Source organism: Eptesicus fuscus, chromosome 4 (assembly GCF_027574615.1).
Source record: "Eptesicus fuscus isolate TK198812 chromosome 4, DD_ASM_mEF_20220401, whole genome shotgun sequence".
NCBI classification, from domain to species: domain Eukaryota; kingdom Metazoa; phylum Chordata; class Mammalia; order Chiroptera; family Vespertilionidae; genus Eptesicus; species Eptesicus fuscus.
In genome coordinates, this window is record NC_072476.1 from 104,997,774 (window position 1) to 105,014,510 (window position 16,737).

A 16,737-nucleotide genomic window follows, 5' to 3' on the forward strand; every position below is an offset into this window, starting at 1 on the left:
ACCACCAGGGGGCAGCTCCTGCGTTGAGTGGGATTGGGCCATAACCGGCTCTCCGACATCCCCCGAGGGGTCCTGGATTATGAGAGGGCACAGGCCAGGCCAAGGGTCCCCACCAGTGCATGAGGGACACGGGAGGTTGGCAGGCTGGGAGGGGCCACAGGAGGGCTCTAGGGCATGTCCGGCAGAAGCTTTAAATTTTGAGGCACTTTAGTGGATGTGTAGTGTATCTCAGTCCCAATCAGCTGGACCCCAGCAGCAAGTTAATCTACGGGTCGGAGTGTCTGCCCCCTGGTGGTCAGTGCACGTCATAGCGACTGGTCGACTGTCTGCCCCCTGGTGGTCAGTGTACGTCGTAGTGAGCAATTGAGTGGCCTGAGCATATCATTAACATATTACGCTTTGGTTGGTTGAACAGACGACTAGACACAGCATATTAGGCTTTTATTATATAGGATAGGGCCTTTAAGAAGATAATTAAGGTTAAATGAGGTTATAAGGGTTGCACCTTAATTCAATATGACTAGTGTCTTTATAAGAGAGACACCAGGGTATTTTGTTATGGCAGCCCTAGCAAACTAATACAGCCATATAACCCAATTAAAATGATTTGAATAGATATTTTTCCAGATAAGATATACAAATGGCCAATAAGCATATGAAGAGATTCTCAACATCATTAGTCAATTTGAGAAATGCAAATCAAAACCACTGGGTGACCACTTCACACCCATTAGGGTGGCTATAATCAGAAACATGGACGATAACAAGTATTGATAAAAACGTGGAGAAATTGGAACCCTTGTACATTGCTGGTGGGCATGTAAAATGGTGCAGCCACTTGGGAAAATTTGCAGGTCCTCAAAAAATTAAATATAGTTACCATATGACTCAGCAACACCACTCAAGATATATAGAATTAAAAACATGTTAACACAAAAACTTGTACAGCATTATTAATTATGCTGTTGGCATTATTAATAACAGCCAAAAAGTGGAAACAATCCCAATGTCCATCAACTGATGCATGGATAGACAAAATGTGGTATATCCATATAATGAAATATTATTCAGCCATATAAAAGGAATGGAGTACTGATTCATGCTTTAATTTGGTTGAACCTTGTAAAAATGCTAAGTGAAGAAAGCCAGACAGTGAAGGCCACATACATATATTGTATGATTCTGTTAATGCCTAGAATAGGCAAATCCATATGGTGGCTGCCAGGGGCTGGGGGTAGAGATTAGAGAGTGAATGCAAATGGGTACGTGGTTTCTTTCTGGGATGATGAATATGTTCTGGAATTAGATAGCAGCTATGGTTGCACTTGGTGAACGTACTAAAATACAAGGCAAATTATAAAATACTAGAGGCCCGGTGCACGAAATTCGTGCACGGAGTGGGGATGAGGGAGGGGGGTGTCCCTCAGGCCAGCCTGCACCCTCTCCAATCTGGGACCCCTCAAGGGATGTCCGACTGCCCGTTTAGTACTCCTGATGGGATCGGGCCTAAACAGGCAGTCGGACATCCCTCTCACAATCCAGGACTGCTGGCTCCCAACTGCTCGCCTGCCTGCCTTCCTGATTGCCCCTAACCGCTTCTGCCTGCCAGCCTGATCACCCCCTAACCACTCCCCTGCCAGCCTGACTGATGCCTAACTGCTCCCCTGCCAGAGTGTTTGCCCCTAACTGCCCTACTCTTTAGGCCTGGTCACCCCTAACTGCCCTCCCCTTTAGGCCTGGTCCCCCCCAACTGCTCTCCCCTGCAGTCCTGGGTCCCACCCAACTGCCCTTCCCTGCAGGCCCAGTCACTCCCAACTTCCCTCCTCTGCTGGCCTGGTCACCTCTAACTGCCCTCCCCTGCAGGCTTGATTGCCCCCAACTGCCCTCCCTTGCAGGCCTGGTCCCTCCCAACTGCCCTCCCCTGCTGGCCATCTTGTGTCCACATGGGGGCAGGATCTTTGACCACATGGGGGCAGCCATCTTGTGTGTTGGAGTGATGGTCAATTTTCATATTACTCTTTTATTAGATAGGATAGAGGCCTGGTGCATGGGTGGGGGCCAGCTGGTTTGCCCTGAAGGGTATCCCGGATCAGGGTGGGGGTTCCCTTGGGGTGTGGGGCGGCCTGGGTGAAGGGCCTGTGGTGGTTTGCAGGCCGGCCACGCCCCCTGGCGACCCAAGCAGAGGCCCTGGTATCTGGGATTTATGTATCTTCTACAATTGAAACTTTGTAGCCTGGAGCAGAGCCAAGCCTCCTGCTCGCTTTGTCGCCGGCAGCCATTTCTTTTGGGATTTGTGTATATCTTCTATAATTGAAACTTTGTAGCCTGGAGCGGAGGCCTGGGCCAGCCAGGGCTGCAGAAGCTTTGCTTCCTCCATTGCCAGGGGCAACCCTTGCCTCCTGCTCTTTCTAGCTCAGTGGCTGCTGCCATTTCTGTTTGGATTTGTTTACCTTCTATAATTGAAACTTTGTAGCCTTGAGAGGAGGCTTAGGCCCGCAATGGCAGGTGGAAAGCTTGGTTTCCTTTGTTACCGGGGAAACCCAAGCCTCCCTCCTGCTCTCTGTGGCTGTAGCCATCTTGGTTGGGTTTATTTGCATATTTGCTCCTGATTGGCTTGTGGGCGTGGCTTGTGGATGTAGTGGAGTTAGGGTCAATTTGCATATTGCTCTTTTATTAGGTAGGATGTTCATGCTATTTCAATTAAAAATAATCCAGAATCTGTGTTCTGGATGGTGAATCTGAAGAAAAGAATGAGCGATTTTATGCTTTGATAAGTTAGTAATGCTAACTTAGTTTTTCCCCCATGAATATGGGTGATGAATATATGCATTATATGTTTATTTACATATAAATCTAGGTGTCTGATTGTTTGTGTTCATGGGAGAAAAAAGCCTTTTTCACAAGTAAAATATTCTCTGAAAACATCATTTCCTAGGCACTCATTAGTATAAATTGAGGAAATAGAACTATTTCCATTGATAAAGTAGAACATTATAGAAATTTGAGCTGGATGCTCTCTCTTTTTAATACACACACACACACACACACACACACACACACACTCTAGAGGCCCAGTGCACGAAATTCGTGCACTTGGGGGGGGGGCGGGCATTCCTCAGCCCAGCCTGTGCCCTCTTGCAGTCCAGGAGCCCTCAGGGGATATCCAACTGCTTGCCAGGGCCTCTGCGCTTGCCAGCCATGAGCCCGGCTTCTGGCTGAGCAGCACTCCCCCTGTGGGAGCACACTGACCACCAGGGGGCATCTCCTGTATTGAGTGTCTGCCCCCTGGTGGTCAGTGTGCGTCATAATGACTGGTCGTTCCGCCATTTGGTCTATTTGCATAATAGCCTTTTATTATATAGGAATACACACACACACACACACACACACACACACACACATTTATTGATTTCAGAGAGGAAGGGAGAGAGATAGAAACATCATTGATGAGAGAGAATCATCCATCAGCTGCCTCCTGCATACTCTCTACTGGGGATCATGCCTGTAACCCAGGCATGTGCCCTTGACCGGAATCGAACCTGGGACCCTTCAGTCCACAGGCCAACGCTTTATCCACTAAGCCAAACCAGCTAGCTAGGGCTGGATGTTCTGTTTTTGAGCCATCCCTGCTTCAGCTGAGAATCACTGTTCCATCATATATGTGAAAATGAGTCTTGTTTTTACTGACATCATCCAAAAATACATTTAAAAACTTGCAAATAGCAAATCATGACTTCGCTCCTGGGGACTATTGCTCCTTGAAGTGTGTCATACAGGCAGAGTCAGCATCACCTAGGAGCTTTTTTGAAATGTGCATCCTCCTGCCCCTCTCCCCTCAAGACCTACCGAATCAGAAACTGTGTGTTTTCAAGCTCTCCACGTGACATACATGCTGACATGTGAGAACCTCTGACCTAGAGAATTTACAAGCAGGAAGTAATACTGTCTCTCCCACCACCCATACAAACAGGTGATTTAAGTACTAGATCTTGGTTTCTAAATATGGTTCTCCACTAAGTCTATCCAAGGTTTTCTTTTCTTTTTTAAAATATATTTTGTTGATTTTTTACAGAGAGGAAGGGAGAGGGATAGAGAGTTAGAAACATTGATGAAAGAGAAACATCAATCAGCTGCCTCCTGCACACCCCCTACTGGGGATGTGCCCGCAACCAAGGTACATGCCCTTGACTAGAATCAAACCTGGGACCCTTGAGTCCGCAGGCCAACGCTCTATCCATTGAGCCAAACCAGTTAGGGCTATCCAAAGTTTTCTACTATTCTTATAACTGTTCTATAAATTTGACATATCAAAATAAAAATTTTAAAAAAGATTCCAATTGAAAAGGATAGAAGATAATCTAAAATAAATTTTAAAAATCACACTGTTCTCTCCAAAACTGAGGAACTTAGAGTGTATTTATTTATTATAATCTCCAAAATAATTTCAGTTGGTACAACTGCTTCATATCACTATCAGGCTCAGAATTTAATTACAACCAGGCAATTCACAAAAACACTTGTAAGCAACAAAACATGCTTAATATTTCTTTGAGAAGGTTTCCTTCACATGTGTACAGCATTACAGGGCGTGACACAAAACTGTTAGAAGGTGACCTCACGTGCCCATCTGGTTAGATTATCTGGTTAGACTTCTAACGTCTGTGAAAGGTTAATTTAACCAATCCTTTCACATCGCAAAGTAAAAGTCATTATGGTGCATGCAGTCTGTCTTCCTCTTAAATTTTCAAGGATGTTCTAGATCATTCCTTAGGAAAGTAAAACTATACACAATTTCAGGGGGAAAACAAGCTGCTTAGACTTTTTACTTTTATATTGTACACTTCAACTATGAGTTGTTTATTAAAGACTTTGAAAATTTTCTGTCACATTTTAAAAGTACCAGTTTGTGGGGACAAAAGTAGAAAATATTGGCCAGTATGTTAGGTTCTCCAGAAATCACAGATTTCTGGATAAATATATGTAGCCAGCACTAAACATTTTTCACTATGAAGTACACATAGGTTGGGAAGGAGCTTTAATAGTTTGGACTGTAATTTTCATGTCTTAAAATAGTATATTTCTTTATTCTTTTAATAGTACTCTTCCTTTTAAAAAAATCTTCCTTTAAAAAATCTATATCCATTTCACAGGTATTAGTTTCACTATGAATTTTCAACACCGCAGCCTGAACTTATTTATGAAAATAAAATCTAACATCTATAACTTCAGCTTGTTATACTGGGGAGGAGAGGGGTTAACCATACACTTATACCTTGTATTAACAATAAACCTTCTCACAGAGAAGAAAATACTTTAAATACCTTAAATCATATTTACAACGATAAAATTCACATTTCATGCTTTAGTGAGACACTTCAATCATCCCTAAGATAGGTAGTCCTCATAGTGCACTGGGCTGCAGCCTTCCAGCCCCGCCTGCTGTGCAGGTGTAACGCTCCGCTCCCAATGTGCTGAAAAGAGCAAAACTTGGCCGTCTTCCTGTGAAGCAGGGAACTGAGGGTAGATCTCCTCAGTCAAGTTCTGACCCAAATCCACCCCTACAGGTGGCGACCAACGAGTTTCCGGCCTCAGGAGCCATGTGAGTCAGCTAGATTGATTGACAGGTGCTCAAAACCCAGATGTTCCTCTTGGAGTCCCCGGACACAAACAGCCCTTCCGAGCACAGCTCAGTAAGTGCTTCACCACGTGTCAGTTGCACAGGATTTTGTGAGCTTCCAGGCACAGAGCCGTACTCCTTTCCTCGGCTCCTATATACACTTTTCTGATAAGTTCACTGTCTCATTGGGGAATGTGACTTGCAGGGAGCTGCCCTTGGGGGCGGGCCCAGCACTGCCCGCAACCTCGTCCACCAGTAGGACACTCTCTGAGTCCTGCCCCTGCGAGGAGTCCGAGGTCTCTGATATTCGCAAAGTCCTCAGGGAGGTGGTGTCTGCTTGGGGCAGGCTCATGCCAGGCACACCCGGCAGCAAATTCCTGCCTGCCAGGCCCGTGTCACCGAGGTCTGGCATGTACAGGAGAGTCTGTGACGTGCTGCTGATCTCCTTCAGCTCCCGGGACAGGAAGGAGCGCGAATGGCCGGACAGGGCGGAGGATGTCCGTCTGCTGTCGGAGCAGTGCTGCCCGGAGGGGTCTCTGCCGGACCCGCCGATGCGGCAGAAGAGGCATTTGATCTTCTCCATGGCTTTGCTGAGCACTGTCTTCCGCAGGAGGATGTAGATCCAGGGGTCCAGGATGGGGTTCACAGAGGCGATTCGGATGGCCTGCAAGTCTGGGTTTTTGCTGATCTCTCGCACTAAGCTCGGCTGGTATAACTGGTTGATGAACACTCGCACCTGCACAAACGAGATGGCCATGATCAGATTTTTTTTTTTTTTTTTTTTTTTTTTGCTCAACCGGGGAAACGTTTGCTGCAGCGTTTAATTTAGCAACATTAGGTAGCTGGCCTCTTTTCTGGTAATAAGTGCCAAAGAGCAGCATAAGCGTCAGAAAAACCACTCGCTGTGCAATTACAGTTATGTTTCGAGTCAGTGTAACTTTAAATGTGTTTGTAGCATGCCTTTCCTAGATCAAAGATGTCATACAAGAATGCAATATGTGAACAGGGAACAGTGCCTAAAGTTCCCTTGAAAAGCATTTTATTAACTTCATTTCTGAGTGCTTTTAAGGTTTGGGAATTCTATGAAGTATGTTTTTTAAAATTTTATTTATTGATTTTAGAGAAGCAGAGGAAGGTAGAGTGTGTGTGTGTGTGTGTGTGTGTGTGTGTGTGTGAGAGAGAGAGAGAGAGAGAGAGAGAGAGAGAGAGAGATCTGTTTGTTGTTCTACTTATTTATGCATTCATTGGTTGACGCCTGCATGTGCCTGACAGGACCGAACCTGCAACTTCAGGATCCCACAACCTTGGTGTATTGGGACGATGCTCTAATCAACTGAGCCGCCTGGCCAGGGCAGGAATATTTTTTTTTTCTCCAATAGCCTTTTATTTTCCTTATTCCAGCTGCCATTTATATTTAAGTGAAACTCATTTTGTAAGTCAACTAACCATCTAGTCATCACAGACAAGCCCAGAGATTCCTTTATTTTAGAGTCTAGAAAGAATATACTGTAACTGTTGAGCCAATGTCTGAATCTGCTGTCATCCAGAATGACCAGAGAAGTTTTTATTTTTTTCTATGGGTCTGTTCCCCAGTCATAATAAACTCTTCCTCTAAAAACCCATTCCAGTCTTTTCCCTAACTGCATTTCTCACCTGGATTATTGTGTCAGCCACAAAACTAGAGTTCCCACCGCCAAAAACTCTCCTCTCCGATTCCTCCTCCAAACTGCCACCAGAAGATTATTTCTGAAATGCAGATCTGATCATGCTACTCGGCTCCCTGCTGCTTTCGAACTCTTGTTTTGCTCTACAACTCTGCTCAATGAGTCCACCCTGAAACTCCAATCAGAATCCTGCCTTTGTGCCTGTCTAGCATTTGAGCTGGTAAGTAGCCAAGAGCTAAAAGAACACTCTGGACACACCAGTAGGGACGACAGATCATTCTAGTGCAGACTGAGCTGTTTAAGGGAAGAAGCACGTGGGCCAGCCCCATACCCACAGGCCAGGTGTGGCTTAAATGAAAGGGCAGGAACACAAGGAGACCCTAACAACCTGCTTGCTATTTTGGAGTCTTATTTTTGGCAGTTAGAAAATTTTGCTCTTACTAAATCATTTATTTACTCACTTTTTTGGGGGTAATTTTCATTCCAGGATGTAAAGTTCTTTCTGATTAAAGTATACAATCTTATGGGACAAAGCCACTTGGTTTCTTCCCACCACAGTCTCTGTTGAGGTTCTCAGCTGTGTCTGGACACAGATTCACCTCCCTTACATCTATGGGCCTCTTCTCGGATGAAATGTTGCTGAGATCTAGAGGTTTAGAGGAACTTATCCAGGTCCCTACTCTGTTGGTGGCCAACTCTGGTCTGGGCCCCAGGTCTCCAGATGACTGACCTCCATGTTGCTTTTTCTGTTCTACCAGGCTGGCTGGCTTTCTGTTTAACAATTATTTCCCAGCAATGGAGCTATTGCGAAAAAGAATGAGGTTTACATTTTACTCATATCATATACTATTGTTCCTAAAAAGAAAAGAAATGATGGATTAAATCAGGTGCACTCTGGATGTACCAGTACACTCCAGGAAAAAGCAAGACCTATGGCAGGGTTTATAGAACTTGAGACTTGCAGCCTCTAGGTGGCAGTGTTGTTCCACTTGGGACTTTTTGGTCTCACAGAACATTCCTAGGAAGCATTTTGCCCGGCCAACTCTAAAGACTTTTCAGAACAGAATTTTGGTGAAGTCTGAATTTAGCATTTCTGATATTTTTAACATTTCAATGTTTTGTTGCTGGTTTCTTATCCCAATACAATCTCAAAGAAAACATGGTTACTAATGAAAGGCAGTTAAAATGGATATAAAAGGAATGACATTTTTGACTACTGTAGAAGAAATGAAAGGAAGCCCTATTTAATTTATTTATTTTAATAGGAGAAAAGATATACAATATTATTCATATTTTTTATATGCATAGGCATTCACAAAAAAGTAAAAGAAGCTTATATATCCTTTTTAACAAAGAAAAGAGGGTTTGGGCTTCCAGAGAGGTCAAATGTGGGGCAGTAACTAGGGGATATATGGGGGACTAATGGAAGATAAGAGGTTTTTTAAGGAAGGTTTATGCAGGCTCATCTTGGTGCTGGCTCTGTCTCCCGTGATAAGGGTCACTCTACTCACCCTGGTCCTAGGAGGGAGGGGGGAAATCTATGCCACCTTCACGAAGGGAAATTCATGCCATGCTTTTAGTCAGATAAGGGCAGGAAACTAAGGAAGCCCAATTTTAGAGTTCCATTGGAGGGTGGGGAAGCTTACAATTAACACAAGGCACTGAACTTGGTCATTTAACATTGTTTCAGTAAGGGGGAGTTGACAGAGTGGGAAAAAATAAATAGAAAAGGCAAAATGCCAAATTCAGGTAAGAACATTCTCAAAAGTCAGTTATTATTTTAGAAGACAAATGGGTTTGCCTTTGTAGCATGCTCTCAATGAGACTGACTTGAAGTACAAAAAAAAAAAAAGACAAAAATGAACACAAACTCCATGCACTTCATGACACTCGAAAATTACAGCAATGTCTGCCTCCCTTTCAAGGCTACTTGATTTGATCTTCCCAAAGGGGGAAACCCCAAATTAAGATGGGAATATCCACAGCAATGTCACGTGGGTAGGTAGGTGAAAGCACTTTTCTGGAATTTTCTCTCATCAGGCCATATACGTAACACAAATAAACATGTTCAGGCAGTTTTCAGTGTTGGAAGAGTGTGCTGCTGATAAAAACAGAACCTCTGAGTCAGGAGGGAAAAACACCATAAAAAAATTCACCGAATACAAACATACATAATCTCTTGCAACTTTACAAGTTAGCCTATTTTTTAGTAGCTGCAGATTTGTGCATGTAGTTTATTGTTAGTATTGGCATACCTTACAATATTCTCAGCTTCCTGAAGATGACTACAGTTTAGGGCGAAGGAGAAAATATGACACATTCAATGGAATATGTGACTACAGCAAAGTTATGAGGAGGCTGTTTGCTATAGAGGTAAATGCCTGAGCATTGGAATCAAACAAACCTCTATTATGGCTCTGTTCCTTCTAAGTTATGTGCAAATTATAAAAGCACTTGGTAAAAATGGCTAACAGTCCAGCTGGTGTGGCTCAGTGGTTGAGCATTGACCCACAAACCAGGTGAACACAAGTTCGATTCCTGGTCAGGGCACATGCCCGGGTTGTAGGCTCAATCCCTAGTTGGGGGCAAGCAGGAGGCAGCTGATGGATGTTTCTCTCTCATTGATGTTTCTATCTATCCCTCTCCTCTAAATCAATAAAAAATATTAAAAATGGCTAACATATAATATATCTGTTGGCTCTTCTCACTCTTCTGGTAACCCATATGTAGAAGCTTGGCCACTGTGGAATCTATCAATAATTTGAAAACTGCAGCTTAGATGTAGCTTTTGGTACAGCTAATGACACGGTATCAAAAACATGTACTTCCTGTTTAAGAAGAACCTGCTGGCAGGGGATGTCTAATAGAAAAAGAACGCTCAAGTCTTGATTGAACCGATTTTTAGTCATCGACTGTCAAGGTAGAAATGCTTTCCAATAAAGGAGAAGATCCCGAAAGTGAATCTGTGCATGTGTCCGCTTGTTTGTGCCAGGCACATCGAAGGAATGTCCCGTGTGTGCTCAGCTATCCTGCCTTGTGAAGAGCCCCAAATGGATACAGCTGTTACTAGAAATTATTACCTTTTTTGTTTTTAGTGACAAAACCCCACTTTACATAAAGAATAATGAAAAGAGTTCTTGCCTGGGTGGCTGGAGCTCAGTTCCCCCTCCCTTTGGGTCACTGACTGGCCACATACTGCAGGCAGATTGCTTAATCCTACAGGCAGGCTCTACACCGAAAATGTAGTTCAGCATTCTAGTAGGAGTCTATAGGAATCACTCCTGCTCTGGGGAAAAAGAAATCTTGTAGATGTTCAATAAAACCCAGCCTAGCCAGGCAGCACCGCATGGTGGGAAGAGCATTAGAGGAGGACTCACCCACCACCACCCAGTTAGCTGCGCAATAATGCAAATTCTTCGTCTGCAGTGGAGGAAACAGGTGCAGAGAGAGTGAAAATGTTGGCCATCCTGAATTCTCCTCAGAGCTTTTGTCAACGAGATGCCGATGCAGAAATATTTTTATGTTACTCGGCAGTTTTCAAGATACAAGTCCTGGGTCTGCAATGTGAGGCTATAACTAAACAACTGCTTTTAGGAATTGCTATTTAAAAAACAAAAACAAAACTCAGCTCAATTTATTTGAAAAAATAAAATCCTCAATTCCTTCAGGTTCTGCTGTAACTGTACCCAAATCTATGGCTCTCTTGGACCTAGTGATGGGAATTCTACTCAAGTGAAATCCCAGTAGGTGTTTTATGACTCTACTTCCTGTTTGCCTAAGGGAAGCAAGAGGATCTCTCTATGTAGTTCCCATCTGCCCAAATAATCAGAAACACTCACAGGACACTGTTTCCTAAAGACCTAAGTTTCAGGCAGAAGACGAACCAAATTGGCCATGCTACCCCTAACAGATGAGTACTTACTCCTTCAGAGTAAGAAGAGAGAACATACCAGGAGCTGTAAACAATAAACACGGCAGTGCTCGCGTGGGGAGAATGCCTCTCCCAATCCTCCGGTGTAACTCTTTAGTTCCGAGGCAGAGATTTGATTGTAACTGTCATTTTAACGGCAAACTTAGGCACCAGGGTTGATCCAGCTCCGCATTCACACTGGACCCTAGGAGGCTGTCTTGCTTGCATATTTCTAAAGAATACAATCCCTTTTATTCATCTTTCACTTCTTCAGCTTCTCCTGTGTTTCAAAAAACCAGAGGCTGGTTGACAAGAAGCACCTTCCCACTCTATCTTGTCATTGAATGTCCCTTGTAGGCTGCACTCACACCTGCAGTTAGCTGATGGTGACTCACTTTGGAAAATCTCCCAAGTTCAGCACACTTCCTCATTGCCACAACTAACGTCCCCACCTCCCTCACATCTCCAATCCGAGCTCCACTTGTGAGCCATACTTCTGTTGGATAACAAATTAATATTTACTCTGCATCCTGGACTCTGTATCAACCGCCCTCTAAGAGCCACCCGGGGCTGCTGCTTCCCTTTTTCCCCAAAAACTTTGCTTTTCAGTGGCTGTGCCAAGCTTCCTGAAATTCCAAGCAAACTGTATGAGCGCTATGAGCCTTTCCAGAGCTTTTCAGTGTTTTGAGGGGTTTGATTTTCCTCAAATAGGATTAGCAACTTGATTTGATAAAGTTAAAAAAAAAAAAAAGATGCTTCATTCGTTTTTCTTTGCAACTGAAGATAGGTCCAGCTGCTTTAAATGGCAGAGAAACATGAAAAAAAACCAAAAACACAAAGTTGCAAACAGAAGCCAAAGAAGACTGTAGCTGTGGATAAGTTTCCCTTTGAATTCTTCCGGTAATTGCAAAGCTGTGGGTGGGTGGGTGGGGAATATGCATGTAAACTGACTCTGAAATTCGATTTTCAGGGTGAAATTACTTAATATCTACTACACGTGAATGGCTTTCTATAGAGTGGACAGTACTCATTACCTAAAATGTGGTTAATTTGCAAAACGAATAGAGCGCCTATAATTTCTTGCCTCTGGCTTCTCCAGTCGTTTCAAAGGTTTTGTAATAAACCGCCCTGCACCACAGGGCCCCGTCTGCGCCTGCAGCTGGAAGGAAGCACTCCACCTGTGACTGTGCAGCAATCGGTAGCTCGGCAGGCTCGCCCCAACCACAGCACAATTAAAAAGTGAAGGAAGTGCAGGCTGCTGGCCTCCTAGCTCCAGCGCTCTGTTCCTGCGAGTGGGTCCTCTAAGTGCCTCTCTGAGGCACCGGGGTTGATCCAGCTACGCATTCACACTGGACCCTAGGAGGCTGTCTTGCTCTGTAAGGAGCACTCCCTTTGTCATGGACGGTTCTGCAAAACATCAGGCAGAGGCCCAGGCAGGGGCCCCAGCCAGAGCTGCGTGGCTCTTCCCAAATCCCCTTTTCTTCGGAGTTGCCACTGCGCACACTAAAATATATTTATGTGGCTGGAGTGAGACTTAACTCCCTAAATTATGTCGGGTCCTGGAATGGCTTAAGGGCCCCTTTGGCCAATTATATTTACTTCTGTTTATACAAACGGGCAAGAAGCTACTACTGTGCGCTGGCTCTCAGCCCCCTCCAAGTTCCTTCCATCTACCGTCACTTGTCTGAGAGATATACCATTTTACATTCAATATCCCTGGGCAGTTTTAGGAAGGGGAAGAAAGGAATAATATGTTACATTTATTTGCTTTTGCTCCCAATCAGCATAAGACAGAGAAGTCATCTCCTCTTGAGTTCGGAGTTTAGAATTTCCAGGCATGCAGTGTTTTGAGAGATGAGAAAACTCAGAAGTGGTTGCTTGTAAGGGAAACTCTAGGTAAAGTACTATGCACATCTGCCCATGGGTTTCTGGTGCATTCCATTTTAACGACACAAAGTAGAGGAGAGCTAGGTAGGTTTTCAACATTTCTGCTTTTAACATTTTAAAAGTTAACCCAGAGGCCATTTTAAAGAAGGTGATGCCCGAAAAACCAAGTGTATGGAAACGCAAACACACACTGGCAGGAAGGCCAAGATTAGAAGCGTCTGGAAGGGCAGGGCTTGGGGTCACCAGCTGCAGAGTGGGGGCCCACAGCACATAAGCACCTTTTCCCTAGACTGGTCCTGCACCTCTCACCGTTGTTGAGAATTCAAACCCAGCACCCATGGCCCTCAGCCTGCCCGTAAGAACCCTGCTTTCCTGACCCCAGAGAATGCCGGACCTGCGTGCCCGACACTACCCGCCCGTGCAGCACCTGTCCCCACCCACAGTGCACCCAGATGTCCTCCCGGCCCTGCGGGTAGAGCAGTGGAGTTCTCAATCATTGTAAGCAAGTCACTTCCCATGTCACCTGAGCGAGTTGGGTCACACCAAAAGGCATTTGCCTTCCAGCCCTAAAAGTCTACAGGGCCTCCCCCCAAACCCTACATAAATCAACACCCCCTGAATCCCACTGCTCTAAGGAACGGTGTACACCGGAGACCAGCACCCCTGATGTTTTGGGTTCTGCTGTTCTCAGTCACCCTACAGCGGTTTCCCCTCCACGTCTGACTGAGAGGCGGGGGTTCCGGGAAGGCTCAGGGCCAATGTCAGGCAGCCGCGGGTAGGGGCTGTCCCGGGGGAGAGAGGAAGCCAGGCTCTCCGGAAGCACCTGCTACAGGCATCTCCTTAGGGATGCGGCCTGAAGGGAGGTCGGGCTGCTCCGAGAGCTGAGTGTGGGGTCCCAGCCCGACCTGGAGGAGACCTGCCTACAGCCCAGGAGCGAGATGGAAAGGAGGGGGGCGGGAGGGAGGTGGACGGGGGAGACGGCCGGGAGCGGGGGGGCCCCCAGGCCGGCCACTCACCACGAGCGGGATGGAGCAGATGAGCACCACCAGGGAGGTGGCGATGAGTAAGATGACCATCTGGATCTCGGCGCCCGCGATGCGGCGGAAGCTCCGGCGGCGGCGAAAGTCGTTGAGGCGCGGCAGGGCGGGGGAGGCGGCGGACGGGGACCCCCGGCAGGCGGCCGAGGCGGAGGCGAAGGCGGCGGCCGCGTGGTGCTGCTCGGTGCCCAGCGAGGTGCGGCGCATGAACTGGCGGTGCATGCGGAGCAGCGCGCCGCACACCAGCACGTTGCAGAGCACGGTGGCGAGGATGAGGAAGGAGCTGAAGCCCGCGTACATGTAGGAGAAGGCGGCGTGCGCCGTCACGTTGGTGGTCCAGTCGATGAAGCACCAGGTGTCCGGGTACTGCAGCCGCGAGCTGCCCAGGCCCATGTTGGGCAGCGCGCAGAAGAGCACGTTGGACGCGTAGACGGCGAAGAGCGTGAGGCCCGCCAGCCGCTTGTCCACGTAGTGGCTGTAGAAATAGGCGTGGTTGATGGCCAGGTAGCGCTCGATGCTCATGGCGCAGATGATGCTGAGGCCCGACAGGCCGAAGAAGAGCAGGATGAAGGTGCTGTACTCGCACAGCGCCGCGCCGCCGGGCCACTCGCCCTTCATGTACGTGGCGATGGTCACCGGGCTCACCAGCAGCGTGCCCAGCAGGTCGGTGACGGCCAGCCCGCACACCAGCGTGTAGAAGGTCGTCTCCTTCTGCTCCTTGCGCGATTTGCACAGCACCACGATGGCCACCAGGTTGCCCACCACCCCGAAGATGAACATCACCGCCGGGATGGTCACCGGGCTGTTCACCGGGTTGTTCGAGATCGAGGGGAGGGAGGCATTGGCCGCAGGGGCGGACATGGTGGCGGCCAGCACGGCGCGGCCTGGAAGCGCGAGGCCGGGTCTGGGGATGGGAGGAGAGACGGGAGCTGTGAGATGAAATCACCACCGGCAAAGGGGTCCGATCCGCGCCCCGGGAACGGTATGTAGAGGAGACGGAGAGCGACTCGATCCCACTTTGTGGATTGGAGCCACTTGCCAGCTGCGGCTCCCCAACTCTCCGGGCTCCTGATGCGTCCTGCCCGCTGCACCACTCCACGCGCATTAATATTGATAAGTGGATACAGCCATTCTCTCCTCCTCCCACCCCCCAGCTCAACTTCACTCCACTGCCAAGAGGAACAAGGCCTATCTCAAGGGAAAAGTGGTTCGCTCTAATTCCCGACAGATTCTGAGTCAATAAAAGTCTCACTGAAAACAGTTAGTTAGGAAAGACAATTTGGAGAGCGCGCGCTCTCCCCGCCGGCTCCGCTCTAGGGGCTCCCGCCCTCCGCTCCCTGCCCAGGGCCCCCACCCCCATCTCACCTGTGGTGGCCGCGAAAGTCCCCAGAGTCAAGCCTCAGGTGCGCTGGACACGCCTCCAACCTGTCCTCAGCCTCGCCCCGCGCGATGGGGAGCCTGTCCCCGCGCTCGCCTCCTCGGAGCCGGGTCTCCGGTGGCTGCCAAGTTTCTGGAGCTGGGGTCACAGTGGCCAGCTTTCGGAAACTTGGGGAGCCAGCAGGGCCGCGGGGAAGGGTCTGTGAAGCCGGCTCTGGGGTTTCGTCCCTTCACAGATGACCCAAGCTCGGCGGAGTCCGTGGGCGGATAACAGCCCGAGGTGTGCGGCCGCGCGCGCAGGTGGCACTGAGCCCCGGCGCCGGGCTCGGCCGCCCTCCTCCGCGGTCCCGGGCAGCGCGGGCGGCTACCGGGGCTGGCGGCTGCCGCCGAGGCCGCCTCTGGCTCCCTGGGGGCGGCGTGAGGTCCGCTGGGCCTGAGGCTCTGACCTGGGGCCGCTCATCTTCTTCCTCTCGGGCCGCCGCGTTCCGCGCTCCACGGGTGCCCGTCCAGCCCGGCTCTGGACAAACTTTTCCCCGGCTGCAAGTTTCCCTGCGGAGGCGGGACCACGGTGCGCGGCCCGGGCGCCCATTGGCCGGGCGGGAAGGGGCGGGGCGCGGCCGCCCCACTCCGGGCCGCGAGGTGGCGGGGCGGGGCGGGCGGGGCTCGGGCTGTGCGGGTCCCACGGCGCCGCGTGGGGACGCTGTCCGTGGCTTCCCCTCGTCGCCAGGGCGGGAAGGTCGCGGGGTCAGGTTCCCGCGCCTCGGGCCGACGGTGGGCAGAGACCGCCACAGGCGGGGAGTCTGGGAAGCCGGGCGCGCTCCCGGGCACCCTCGTAGCCTCTCTGGACTGGGCATCCCGGGGGCCAGCGCTGAAACCAGCATTTCCAACTCACTGCCTCCCGCTCCCGGGGGGCTAATTTCTCGCACCTCTACACGCAGGTCGCACCATCCGGTTGCTGGGAAGTGAGGTCCGCTGCTCCAGGACTCTCCCTGGCGCGGCCCCCGGTGAGAAGTAGGGTGCGCGCCACGACCCACCAGGGCGGGTGGGTACCAGGCTGGGGCGGGGAAACCACGAGGTCATCCTCTCATCGTGGATGGGGTTGGGGTGGCCGTTCCCAGGCTGTAGGCTGCGCTCCGTAGGGCAGCCCCAAGCACAAAAGGGGAGCGGAGATAAGAGAGCTCTCCCAGAGCAGGTGGCAGCGCCCAGCAGCTTGGAGAGAGGTGGCCCGCGGGCACCACGTGGGAG

The 16,737-nt window shown here is 48.9% G+C and overlaps 1 protein-coding gene across 1 annotated transcript; it reads right to left on the reverse strand.

Annotated features, from left to right (window-relative positions):
- Window positions 1-4,403: 4,403 nt before the first annotated feature.
- Window positions 4,404-16,002, reverse strand: PTGER4 (prostaglandin E receptor 4). The gene is made up of 3 exons (XM_054715304.1): window positions 15,481-16,002; window positions 14,095-15,019; window positions 4,404-6,353 (listed from the first exon to the last, which is right to left on the reverse strand). Exons 2-3 carry the CDS (start codon window positions 14,974-14,976, stop codon window positions 5,769-5,771), a joined length of 1,467 nt encoding a protein of 488 aa, XP_054571279.1. The 5' UTR covers window positions 14,977-15,019; window positions 15,481-16,002; the 3' UTR covers window positions 4,404-5,768.
- Window positions 16,003-16,737: the final 735 nt, after the last annotated feature.

Bases quoted from the DNA above. Each gene is read 5' to 3' on its own strand.
- PTGER4 (XM_054715304.1), bottom strand. From the start codon at position 14,976: ATGTCCGCCCCTGCGGCCAATGCCTCCCTCCCCTCGATCTCGAACAAC. The intron at 6,354-14,094 runs GTGAGTGGCCGG...TCGTTTGTGCAG, and splicing joins TCTGCTCCATCCCGCTCGTG to GTGCGAGTGTTCATCAACCA.